The sequence below is a fragment of the Euprymna scolopes genome, chromosome 45 (genome assembly GCF_053919585.1).
Source record: "Euprymna scolopes isolate OS-2025 chromosome 45, ASM5391958v1, whole genome shotgun sequence".
NCBI lineage: Eukaryota > Metazoa > Mollusca > Cephalopoda > Sepiida > Sepiolidae > Euprymna > Euprymna scolopes.
The window spans coordinates 13,789,875-13,804,254 of NC_136526.1; the positions used below are offsets into that span (position 1 = coordinate 13,789,875).

The 14,380-nt window shown below is 31.3% G+C and overlaps 1 protein-coding gene across 50 annotated transcripts in view; it reads right to left on the bottom strand.

Annotated features, from left to right (window-relative positions):
- Positions 1 to 14,380, bottom strand: part of LOC145269265 (kinesin-like protein unc-104) — a 649,720-nt gene that overhangs the window by 298,172 nt on the left and 337,168 nt on the right. For 26 of the 50 annotated variants that reach the window (XM_080124894.1, XM_080124895.1, XM_080124892.1 and 23 more), the window contains one exon: positions 13,881 to 13,904. The exons of the other annotated variants lie outside the window; for them this stretch is intronic. In XM_080124894.1, the coding sequence (XP_079981020.1) occupies positions 13,881 to 13,904 (24 nt within the window). The remainder of the gene's footprint in view (positions 1 to 13,880; positions 13,905 to 14,380) is intronic. 50 annotated transcript variants of the gene reach the window in all.

A 14,380-nucleotide genomic window follows, 5' to 3' on the forward strand; every position in this document is an offset into this window, starting at 1 on the left:
AAAAACTCATTTTCCATACACATGGCATAAATATATAAAAAAAAAATCCAAGCTAAAACAAAATAACCCTGTCCTCTAAGCAATTTCATGTACCTTGATAAGCTTGATATAATTATTTAGAAATGAATTCGAGTGAGTGAAAGTTATGAGAGTCAGATTGGATGGAATAAATGTAGGAAATCCTGAAATCAAATTAAAGTGAACATAAATATGTAGCACTTCTATTTATAGTCCTCTGTTCGATCGCTTCATTATATGCATGTATACATTACATATTTCCCTTATACATGGCAGCGGCTGATGGCTTAATGGTTGCGATGCTTAACTACTGAAAATTTGATTTGGTTTTTAATCATTTTTTAACGGTCAGCGATTCTATACAAACACAAAGTAGAAACTGGACTGTTTATATAAACAATAGTGTACAGAGTTAGTTTTTAAGAACTTTGAAGTATTATTTACCACATACATATATAGGATAGAACTTGAATGCTTACTAGACTTGAGTGTCTGATGTTTCTCTGTACAGGGGTTTTATCAGGACAACGTGGCACAAGGATACTTTTCCCTACAAGTGAACCCTGACTAAATATTTAAAATCATAGTATTCGCAGCCCAAATATAATCTCATCAGTGTAGCTAACCCACATTGGCTTTTATGAGGAATGGTGCACTTTCTCCAAGTGATGTTATTTCAAGTAAGAGCACAAAGCTGGATACTCCACCAGACTAAATCAATTCTTGTTCTGATATACAGTATGACAAAGAGATGACAAGATGTACAATAACCTATTAAAATTATTCTCAACTAATTTTATTAACTATTAATCTATTAAAATTATTCTCAACTACTTTTATTAACTCACTGTTTGTGATATAAAGGAGAACTTTACTGAAATATTTGAATATCTATGCGTCTCTCATAGAGATCAAGTGTTAGATCCAAGAAGGGAGCCTCCTTGATTTCTGACTGAGGTAAAATGAAACTAATATATATATATATATATATATATAGTAATTTATAAAATATATATGGCGATTAAGCTACACTGAATATTCGGCGTTTCCTCCACTCTAGGACTCTTCAGGCTTATGCGCATAAGCCTGAGGAATCCTATAATGGATGAAACGCAGAATATTCAGTGTAGCTTAATCGCCATATATATTTTATAAATTACTAACTAGCTCTACCTACGTATTGAGCACTTTCAAAGTAAATATTTAAAGTTTACGCATAAATCTATACTTTCGTATATTAATTTTATGTGAGTAAATGTAGTAGTTATATATATATATATATATATATATATAAGAAAAGATTATTCCAAAGGTTTCATGTATTTCAAATCGATTAGCCATTGGCAATGTACATATATCAATAAGGATAAATTGTAAATTGACTCAAATATTAAGCAACATGATTAACATTTTGGTAATCGAGCATATATATATATATATATATATATATATATATATATATATATATATAGCAAAAGCAGGAAGGAATAACTTCATATTTGTATTTTTTCGGATATTAACAATTGTTTCGACACGAACCAGACAATTTAAAATTTTATTGATTGAGATTGTCAGACTGACTTCCTCATCTTGGTTGTTATAGTCACAACGTTTTGGCCGTTTTGCCCTCCGGCCTTTGTCAGGTGTTTTGTATCGAACTGGGGAACCATTTGTTAGGAGTCTTGAACCCAACCCTTTATTATTATTACGGGGGTACCGTGTTCGGACTCTAGCTAGGCTTTGGGACATAGTTGCTGATTCTCTGTTTTGAATGTTACTTTTTCACTGCCTTCATTCAGGATTGAACTCAGCACCTTTGGGTAACTGTAAACTTTGATACAACGTCTAGGACCATTTGGCCATATGTCACTAGGACATATATATATATATGGAAACGGTGCTAATCAAGCCAGAGATGACTTGTGTCGCTGGGTTCGAATCTATCAACTGGGGTTAACCGTGACACCCTGCACTGAAAATTCCCGAAAGGATGAAACACTAGTGGCTGTAGGTATTTAATTATTATAGTAAATAATTATAATTATATATTATTCATTCGAGGGTAAACAGTTACATTTGGACACTACAAACAACCATCTGTTTCAGTCAATTAGACTTCGTCAAGTGACCCTGAATCGTTTGACGCTATAGGAAAAAAGAAAAGACACCATGGCTGTTTGTAGCGACCAAATGTGACTGTTTACCCTCGAATAAATAATAACAAAAATATTTTGCTCTTGTTATCGAGCACTATCTAACAACCTCGTTGTATTCATTAGTTCCTACTTTTGTTTTAGTCCTGAGTATGACGTAAAACTACATCTGGCAATGAGGCCCTGGTGTGGGAGCTCCAGGGTTTTGGAGAGAATGTCACTACCCCTTAGTCGTTGCAGTGCTGGGTCACCCTTGGGCAATGTGTTGTACTCACTAGCCCCCCCTATTTAGGGTCACAAAAATCCAAGCCTAGTCAACGATGCTCTTGGCGGATGAGGAAGGAATCCCAATGGCTTGTGTAGCGGATGAACCAGCCCCGCAGTGCCGACGTGGTCAACAAGGGTGATGTACAACTCGACTCGGGTCTGCCTCAGCCATCGGATGTGGCTGATTGCATGTGTGCAGACTGTCCTTGCCCATCCTAGCCTTTATACTTTTGCTTTCAGCGGAGAGGGTGCTAGCAGTACTGGGCAAGCTGCTTATTCCTACTTTGCTTAGGCTGGGGGGAGGTGAAAGTCCTGTGGCGATGGAGTGAGGGCGTACCGGCAGGTTTGATGGACTGGAAGCCACAGAGTGATCTCTGCACTTAGGCGATTGGAGTATGATGGTCGTGCTCTTGCTGAAGATATGGGCGCCACTACCCGGATTCCTTGCCATCAGGTGTCACATCTGTGGCCAGGGTTTCAGAACGATTGGACTCACATAACTGACCTCCGCGTTATCGTCGAAATCGATGGACTGTCAGAGAGAGAGAGAGACTTTTGAACATCTCAAACATCAATTTATATATATAAACCCAACCAAAGTATAAACGTGTCAACAGTTAACAGATGCGGTAATTAAGCAATGATTTATAAATAGGAGTGGAGGAGTATCTTTATCTTGAAAACTAAAATGATATAATTGGCGAATAAAATATTTGTTCATGTCAAGCAAACTATTTATATCAGGCAATGAAATTAAATATGACTAACAGAGGAGAGTTAAAGGGACAGAGTTAAACACAAGGTCGCTTTTTAATGTGAGGAAAATCTAGCTCCCCAAAAAAGGGCACTCTGAATTAGGACAAAATTAAAATTTCATCAGCCTTGGAAGATTTCCCCTTCACTGAGCGAGGGCAAAAAATCTGTGGTAACAGCATGAAAAAGCATAGCAATAAGCGACCATGGTTGGCATGCGCCTGTTGTAGGGAAAGCAGTGGTCCACGAACCTGAAACCCTTCAAATACGAGTATGCAAATTTAGGCACTATTGAGAGTTCGAGTTAGCAGCGTAAAAGACAAAGTTTTTGGAAGCTGCCTTGTTTGCATGTGATTTTATTGTTAGTTAGAAAAAAAAAAAAAAAGGACTTATTGCTTAGATAAAAATGGGGGTGTCTTTGTCGTTAGTAAAAGAAATCTGACTGGAATGCATGTTTTGTTTTCAACGTGAAAGAATTTACGTAACTCAGAATTAATTGCCTAAATAGATCTTTCAGTCATATATTATCTTTCACTATCAAAACAGATACTATGCTTTGCTCCTAGACAAAAAATGCCAAAGAAGTTGAAAAAAACAATTTATGCAAATTATCTGTATAAATAATCTCCAATATTTTTTTTTTTAAAGAATTGTCTTTAAATAATGTTTCTGTTAAATATAGTGTTATTTTGATTACCTAATTAAAATGCGTTTCAATTGCACATAAATATTTGGACAGTTCCATATATTTTTTTCATATAGATTTATGAAATTTGCAAAGAAGGTTAACGATAAAAATAAAGATGAAACATTTTAAACATAAAATATCAACATTAGCAATTCAATCAAATTTACGAAGGTTAACAATAAAAAAAAAAAACATTTTAACAATCAAAAATAAAGATGAAACATTTTAAATATAAAATATTAACATTAGCAATTCAATCAAATTTACAAAGGTTAGCAATAAAAAAAAAAAAATTTTAATAATAATCAAAAAAATAAACATTTTAAATATAAAGCAATTAAAAAAAAATTTTTTTTTTAAATATATAAAGTGGACAACTTCGTTTCAGATGGAACCGGTTAAAAGCAAAAATTGATTTCAATAAAATCCAAGCCTACATTGTCTAGTTTCTAGAAGCACAATCATAAAACACAATTTTATCAATTGTGGTCTTCCATAAAAAAAAGAAAAAAAAAAAAAGAAAAAAGGGAAATGGTATCTCAATAAAAAATTATTTATATACATAGCAAAACATGCAAATAACAAAACAAATTTAATAAAATTACAAAGTGTTGGATTATTCAAAAAAATTTTACGGGTGAATTTGATTCATAGCGGATTATGCTTTGCAAGAAATGAGAGCCTACATCAACATAGAAACAATTTTTTTTTTCATCAAGAGTTAATTTACATAATTTCATGACATTTCATAAGTAATTTTATGTAATTTGTACAGATTTCATGTGTATTAGTTGAGGAAGAAGCATTAGTTGGCAGGGGAAGGCTAAGGAAAAGATGGGATGAAGTTGAAAGGATGGATTTGAGAGAAAGAGGGATAAATAAAGACCTGGCCAGAGATAGGTTAGTTTGAAAGTCAATTGCTAAAAGCCATCCAACGTATTCAGCTTGTAGAACAGATGTTAAAATGGATGATGATCATCATGAAATTTATGTAATTTATAATAATTTCATGAAATTTATGTAATTTAAAATAACTTCATGAAATTTATGTAATTTATAATAATTTCATGAAATTTATGTAATTTATAATTTTGTGAAAAAGTATGTAATTTATAATAATTTTGTGAAAAAGTATGTAATTTATAATAATTTTGTGAAAAAGTATGTAATTTATAATAATTTTGTGAAAAAGTATGTAATTTATAATAATTTTGTGAAATGTATGTAATTTATAATAATTTCATGAAATTTTTTTATAATTTTATAAAATTTATGCAATTTATAATTTCATAGAATTTATGCAATTTATAATTCCATGAAATTTATGCAATTTATAATTCCATGAAATTTATGCAATTTATAATAATTTCATGAAATTTATAAGTTCATGAAATTCATGTAATTTACAACAATTTTATAAAATTTATGTAATTTATAACAATTTTATAAAATTTATGTAATTTATAACAATTTTATATAATTTTAATTGGCCTATTGATCCATGTATACATACAATAGTTCTGTCAATATTAGCGGTAATTAATTACAATGATTTTATAAAATAAAAGGACAAATTATTAAAACTTTTTTAAAATATTTTCCAGATTATTTTCCAGGGGAGGTAATTTAGCACCACTATATAGAGAAAGAAAGTCAACAAACTAATTACAATGATTTTATAAAATAAAAGGACAAATTATTAAAACTTTTTAAAAATATTTTCCAGATTATTTCCCAGAGGAGGTAATTTAGCACCACTATATAGAGAAAGAAAGTCAACAAACTGCTTCCTTCTTTTCACAAATTCGTTGTTTTTAAATTTAATGGATAAATCGTAAGTAAAACTAAGAGCGAGCACACACACACAATTGCTCAAGCAAACTGATTTCCTTTTAATTTCTTAAGAGAAATTTGTATAAAAATTACCCAACTATTAATATTAACTATTTATATGAATTAATATGAAAGTTTCTGTGATGTGTTTACAGCAGACGTATCAATGAAATGTTTGTTATTTTAAAAAAAATTGGGTAAATTGTAGACACAGCGGCCTAAAAAGAAAATGGCTGCTGAGTTCGAGTTTTATGTAAGAACTGAAAGAAATCCTTACTCCACATATAAATTATAAAGATAATTGTTTGTCAAAAAACAAACAAACAAACAAAAAAGTTTTTGTATTGAATGATGAAATCTATCTTTTGAACAACCATCAATTGACGACAAATAATGGTTCAATGTGGATGGTAAATTATAAATTTCAAACCTGCAAGAATTAACTGTAACCAATGTTTGGCAATCCACTGAATCATTTTGTTTTTTTTCTTCAATCTGCATGAAATCATTGTCAAAAACATTGTTTAAAAGACTTTTTGGAAGCATTCTAAGAACTCGGCGACCATTTTGTTTCTAGGCCGATTGTGTCTACATATGACCAAATTTTGTTGCAAATATTGCACGTAGCAAACTCGGCAAAGTGGTAGCAAGCCGGTGTAATCAGCTAGTTCAGTAATAAGAGAGAAAGCTGAAACAGATTGTGAGACGGAAACTTCGTCATCTGAAATGCAAAGTAACAGATCATCATGCTGGAGGTATACCAACATACGAGGCATGCCTCCCTCAAATGAAAAACAAATCAAACAAATATTGACCAAACAGGGGATGGTGGGAGTGCATCAATGGGTCTAAGGGGGTAGCAGTTTTCATATTTGCCAGTAAAAGGGGTCCTTAAATTTGGGGGTGGCGGCAAAAGTTTTAGACAATGGCGATGGAAGAGAAAATAACGAAAGGGAATTTCATTACACATTTAACAAAAAAAAAAAAATAATAATAAAAATAAAAAATAAAAATTAATAAAAAATAAAATAAAATAATAATAAAATAAATAAAAATAAAATAAAAAAATAAAATAAATAATGAAATAAAATAAATAAAAAATAAAATAAAAAAATAGAATGGAATAAAATAAAATAATGAAATAAAATAAATAAATAAATAAATAAAAAATAATAAAATAAATAAAAATGGGGAAAAAATAAAATAAAAAAAATAATGAAATAAAATAAATAATATATAATAAAATAAATAAAAATAAAAAATAAAATTGTTTGCAATAATCACTGAATTCAATAACCAGAAACATAAAACAGATCTAAAAATAATATATGTAATAAGAAAAAATGTAGTTAAGTAAATAAAATAAATTGCCCTTTACGCATTTTTAAGATTTAATATTACACTAGAAACTCTAGGCTGGTCTAGCATGTATACAAATATAAGTTAGAATAGTAATAGGAATATACTGACCAAATTTTAGGTAAAATCTTGAATCCTAATTAGAATTTATGAAGAAAAATGTAATATATCCAATACTTTTGCGTGGCATTGTATATATATATATATATATATATATATATATATATATATATATATATATTTCTGTGGAAATACGTTTTTATTTTTTCAATTATATTTCACCTTTTATTTATACCAATCCTTAATTTATGAAGCTTAATGTAATTACAGAGCATATAACAAACAAATGACAAAAAAGTCTATATTCCAAAATTCATAATGTTAACCATCTTACCATTTATTCCTTTAATTAAGTTGACATTTACAATTCCTGACAGCAACTGTTTTGTAGCGCAAAATCAATCATTTAATTATTATATCAATCAGTGAATCTATTTTATCTTTAACTCATCAGAAGAAATAGCAACAATCAATCCATTAAAAGGAAATAAAATGAAAATTGTGAGAGAAGCTGCAATTACCTTTTATCTTTTATAACTCCATTTTGAATTTTTGTTCTGTTGCTTTTCTTTTAACTCAAAATAAAAAAATAAAAAAATGCAAAATTCAAATAATCTTTATTTATTAAAAATGTATTTTAAATATTGCCCATTTTCAGCTCCGCATATGTTCTCCAGATTTGACTAGCCCTGACTTTTTCTTGCGGAAATATCTTAAGGAAAGAGTCTATGTTAAAAAACCTCAAATCCTGCAAGAATTTAAGGAAAACATCAGGAACAAAATAAGGAAGTTAAATCGCAATCCAGAGATTCTGCAATCTGTCATGAATAATGTTTTGGAAAAAGCACAACTATACAAAGCTAAACATGGCAACATTAGTTTTCTTACATAAAGATTGTCTTAATTTTGCATTTTTTTTTTTTTGTTTTTAATTTCCCAATGTCTTACTTAGTCAAATTGTGTTAAAATTACAGAAACATCTAATCAAAAATAAAAAATCTACGTTCAAAACCCCTAAGTGACTTTTTGGACACCCTGCATATTTTAATTATTTTATTATATGTAGAAAAAATTAGATTTCTACGAAACAAAAAAAAAAAAAAGAAAAACTTTTGATGAAGCAAAAAGCTATTGATGAGGGCAAAAGTGATCACATGAGGTGGATTGACCAATCATGGATCAAGGAGGGACGAAGACCATGTACTGGCAGTGAAAGAATAGTTGAAAACAAATTGCTTGAGTCTGAGTGCTGTATTAGAAAGCCGCAGGGGAAAATCAAAAGGCGACAAAATTCTAATCTGGCCAGGTGATACTCGTGATAGCGGGTCGGTTGATGGAGGAGAGATATTGGGAGACATTTATAAGACACTTCTTGAACAAGAATAGTGAATTGGACACTGTTGAGGAGTTAAAAATGGTGCTGTGGGATATGGAAGGGCAACAAATGTACCTTCAGCACCTAATTAATCTCGCAGCTGGAAAGAACAAAGCGTTATTCAAACAATGCACATTTTTAAACGCACATGATATGCAAATTTTCAGATTGATTTCATGTTTTGGTGCAAGTTCAGAATTCAATCTAATTAAAAAAAATAAATAAAAATACAGAAAAATCTTTATGATGCACGTACTCATCACAGAACGAAAATGTCATATTCCAAAAATCACAAGAATTGATCAAGTAGGTTTTTTTTTTTTTATTATAGACAAAATAACTTTTTTGCCACTTTTAGGATTTCTGGCTAAGGGTAGAAAAAAATGCAGGGCACTCTAAACTCCACTTTTTAGAGGTTTGCAAGAGGGACATGAAGCAGTGTACCATCACCCTCTGCACATGAGAAAGCCTGGCTGACAAGCTCACAATCTGGCAACTGGCAGGAAAACAGTGTACATTCAATGCAGAAGCTATGCTTGAGGAATCACTTGCAGGTGAAAGCGGTAATATCAGCAGCCATCCACTTTCATGTTTTGAAGGAGGTAGTGTTTGATCAACACTGCTGAGGAGCCATGATTTAATACACAGCCATCCACCGCCAAGTGCAGCAGGGACTGCCACTCTCTAGTTAGACTATATAGCCATTCTCGGTGGTGCAGGTAGACACCAGAGCTACATCGTCGTCTCCAGAGATGGACGGTTGACTACGATTATTAATCGTCATTGTTACGAAGATGATTTTAATCTATATTTCTGGAAAGACTATAAAGGGTCAGGTAACCAGTGAGGAATTTTAAGATCGTGGACCGACTTGCTTCCTCACAAAATTTGATTTTTTTAGTTTAAAGAAAAAAAATGTTTGATCAATTTACATGATTTTTGGAATATGACGTCTTTATTCTGTGACAGGTGCATACATTATAAAGATTTTCATGTATTTTCTGTATTTTTCTTTATTTAATTAGGTTGGACTCAAGACTTTCACTAAATTTTTTAATGCTAAAGAAAAAGAAATCAATTTAAAAATAGGCTTTGCATACGTTTAGAAGGGTTTGCTGTTTAGGTGATGCAAGATAGTGCCATGCTAAATATGTTCTTTTCAGCTGCTACCACAACTGGGATGCTGAACACACACTTGGTCATCTGAAGGGTTTACGGGTAAAAGAGGTGGATTAATTGTTAAAAAACTTGAAATAAAAAAAATAGTATTAAAAAAAATGATAAAAATTAAAAAAAAAAATTATTTTATTTTCTCTTTAACTAAGGTTTTGATAATCAAATTTTTTTTTTCACTTTGATAATAAAAAAAAATTTTTTTTCTAGATTATCAAAGTGAAAAAAAAAATTTTTTTTGATAATCAAAAAAGAAATTTTTTTTCTTGATTATCAAAATGGAAATTTTTTTTTTTTTTTTTTTTTTTTTTTTTTAGATATTTTTAAAAATTTTGATAATCAAAAAAATTTTTTTATAAATTATTTTTGGGAGGAGTCAATAAAATTTTAATGAAATGTCTTGAAACGTATTTTAAAAATTTTTACTTCGTTCTTTTTTTTTTTTTTTTTGTCAATTAAAATAAAAACCATGCAGTAGGAAAACCAGGTGCTTCTTTAAAATCGGTCCACAAAGCAGCAAAAATTAGGAAATAACGACAGGTTTGTGTTGCTGTAGTCTAATACCAGCATCATCGCTCGAAACTTGTCATGTTAACGTGTAATAAATAATATTTAAAAATTTAATTAAAATTAAATAATCATTATTGAAATTCAACAAGTTTTTGATGATTGTTGAGGGCAATATCCCCCACCCTCAAGAACAAAAAAAAAAAAAAAAAGCCACCTATGGAATCCTAAATAAAATCCAATCTTTTATGAAATCCAACCCCATTTGGTACAAATAACTCAGTACTTCTGCAGTTTACCGACCATGATATCTTTAGACAGAATTTTCAATCGGTACCTCCAAAGAGCACCACAAAATTGGAGGTCCTTAATTTTCAAGTTAAATTCAATTTTTGCAATATCTTTCGTTCACTAGATTGCTAGTTTTGTTTTTGTTTTTGAATTTCAAACAAGGTGTATTGCCACTCGGATGTAAAGGGTTATTATTTAGGATGGTGTCTAACAGGACCATGGGGAGCAAGGTTTGTTCACATTACATAAAAATTTCTGTGTGTTAGTAGAAGCAGGAAACAGGGAGGGAATTTTAAAGTTCAACATTCCAAGGGAAGAAACTATCAGAATAGAATGCTTTCTGCAATTTATGGACCTCAACAGTGAAGTGGTGAGCTTTGTCTGCTTAGTCAGGAGTATGTACATCAAGAGGCACACGGTATACGAGTTTATTAGAGCATATTCCGTTAACATACTAGTAAAACAGGCACATATTTGTAGCATTGTGAGATGGGTTAGAGGTTGGAGCTTGTAGGACCTATTAGATTGGAGACCCCTTTTTGGACTCTGTCCAAAAGTGAGAGACTAGTGATAAATACACCAGTGGCAACAATGCTCCATGCATAGGCGAACTGTGGCTTTTTAAAGATGCAGAAAACCTTCTGGTGTGAGAAATTTTCTAGCATGGTAAAGGGAACCCAACTAAGATTGAGCGTTCTCTACCTTCTTCCTTACCCTTGCTACGTGTTGGAGCCTATTGAGGTATATCAAACATATATTAAAAAACTAAAACTTAGAGTTTAAAGAAAAATAAAGAAACAAAAATATTTACAAATTATCTAAGGGAGATAAGCAAGTTCTTAATTCAGTTTAGTTTATGTTTAGAAAAAAAAGACAGAATTATTGAGAATTAATAACAATATTTATTTCGTCACAGAAGTTCAGAAATTCTTTATAATTACGAAATGTCCAGTTTGTTTTTGGGGGTGCTTGTAATTTATTCGTTTTATAAGATTCTTTTCAACCGGATTTGGATTCCAAGAAATATCGGTCGAAGTTAATCTAGTCAGTGTCTGACAACCGGAGCAGCGTAACGACTCAAACTGAATAACTGAAGAGTTAACACTGTCAACATTCTTCTAATGAATGGAAAGTTCCAGAAACGCTCCAAATGGAACACCTCAACTTGGAATATTCCAGAAGCTCTCGAAAACGAACATTCTGATATTTCAAATTTAATGTAATGTTTTTAATTATACATTTTTAATATTATCTATATATTAATACGATAGCGTGTTATTTTCTGTGTTGCACTTACATCTGGGTCGTTTAATTATGTACTTCCATTTCTTGTAATAAATAATTTTACCAAGAATTCTTCAAAAGTTTTGGTTTTGGTTTCGATTATGGCTAATGGCACTCCAATAATCTATTTTTTTTAAATAATTTTATCAAGAATTCTTCATAAGACTTGGTTTCGATTTTAGCTGATGGAACTAGTTACATACATATATATATATATATATATATATATATATATATATATATTTGTTTATTAATTAAACAGAAGTACAGAAAAACATTGGTACCGTCGGTTTCAAGCCCAACACAACGGGAAACCGTTAATGGTAACAAGTAACAAGATGGCTGACGAGAGCTGAACATTATTTACGTGTTGCCATTAACGGTCTCCTGTTGTGTTGGGCTTGAAACCGACGGTACCAATGTTTTTCTGAACTTCTGTATAATTAATAAACAAATATTTAGCTCTTATATCGAAAAAGTTTTTCTTTGTAATCGAGCACTTTGTCGGAACTCCTTCCCCAAAATACAGTAAACAAATATATATATATATATATATATATATATATATATATATATATATATATATATTCATAAATTTGGGATTCGGTTTCAATTCAAGCTGATGAACACGATCATACAGATATTTTTATTTTTGAAATCGAAACTTTATATATATAAAAGCGAAAACGTATGTATGTGTGTTTGCTTTTTCTGTATGTCTACAAAAGGCTTTTTTCAGAGAAGTGGTCAGTCGCCTAACAACTTTTTAAAACTTTTTATATCACATGTAAATCGTAATATCTCAGAGTTAACAACGGAGCTCGCCTGTCTATTTAATTTGCTCGACTTCGGGAAGATAAATATTCAACAGTTTTCGCTTGCCGCATGTGGATTAGGCCTTTTCCTATAATAAAAGCGGCACTAATTCTTGCGTTATTTTTCCGGTCTCGATCGCCGGAAATGTCCGAAAGCAATCAGCTTTGATCAATGTGGAAATATTATTTCCTTATATCTGAAGACAATTGCTATTCAATTTCGACAAGTGGAGCTGTTTCACCCTATCCCCAACATCTGAGGGGGGGTGGAAGCATTCTTGCAGTAAATGAAATGCTACCTCGCAGTCAAAGAAGTCATTAAAACGTGCAGGTGCAAGTAATTAAATAAATTCAAACGTGTATCCGTTAGCATCTCGCGGTGGCCCAACGGTTAACGTCGCACTCTTTTTTTTTCACACTTTAATTTCCAACTTTGCCTCAAGGGTTCGGGTTTGATCCTCATACGTACCTACCAAAACATTTTTTTTTTAAATTTTAACACCCCCCCCCCCCGAGTTTTGATTTAGCCAAAACCACACACACCTGCAAACACCCGGGCAACGCCGGGTACCCTTCGCTAGTAATATATAAAAATTGATAGAACATTAACTATAATAATATACACAAAATCTGCAAGAATTAAAATATCATATTTAAGCGTATTTTATGACCTGACTATGCCGGACGTTCCTGTTAGCTTGAATAAATATTTTTGCAGTTTTAACAAAAGCGTTACAATAATATCAGAGTGTCTCCATTTATGCTGAACATCTACAGAATGCCAACATCAATATATTACATATGAATGAGTTCCCTGTGGAATTTCCACAGGTCCAGTTAGTTATTAGTAATTGTAATATCTTAATACTTTTATGAGGAAAATGTCCTCCCATGAGACCTTACTTGTTTGCTGCAAGACTTGTAGGAGATACACCTGAGATTGGTGAACCAGTCAGGCATAGACTGAAATTCATTTGTACCATATATTCTTGGATTGTCGAAAGGATTTAAAATTTTATTAAGGATTTCATCAGTGGCTTTTTGTTTTAGGGTCACCGTATAGTCCCCCATGCAAAATATTGGATCATTTAAAGAATGACATGCTTTTTTTTTTTTTTTTTTTTTTACGCAGTGAGGAGATTCTAAAGATGCACCGATAATTATAGGTAATGATGACGTATAGCGAGTATATGGATATATAGATATAGAAAGATAAAACAGATCAAGTGGCACAGCCAATCAATGCATGGTCAAAACCAAAGTTTGGATTTTTTCCTTTTTTTTTTTTTTTTTTTTTTACTTACTTTTTTCGGTTTTGTTTCTGGTGTCTTAGATTTCAGAATTTAAGGGGAAAGAAAAACAAAAAAAAAGGAGGAAAAACTTTTTAAAGATTTCTTCAGAACGATAAATCTGTAAATTACGTTCTGAACTTTTGAGATGAGGACTGATTATTCATATTATTTGGATTCTTCGGACTAGTGTTCTCATCTTCAGTGTCATTTCATAACGATTTGTCGGCAATGAACGGGTAGAAGTCCTAATACAAAATATGATTGCAAGTTAATTAAGATTTCTACCCAGTCCTGGCTGATGGAACGAGAGCATGCTACCCCCATGGATTAAATAAAGGGTTCTGTTCAAAATTCCATGCAGATTCCAGAGTTCGACAGGAAGATTTCCCGAATTCGGTAACAGGGTTCGTACAGATTTTCAATATCCATTTTCAAGAACTTTTCAAAGTTTTTCAAGGCCTTCTCCAGACAAAGTTAAAGTTTTTAAAACAAAATTTGAGGTTTGTTTTACA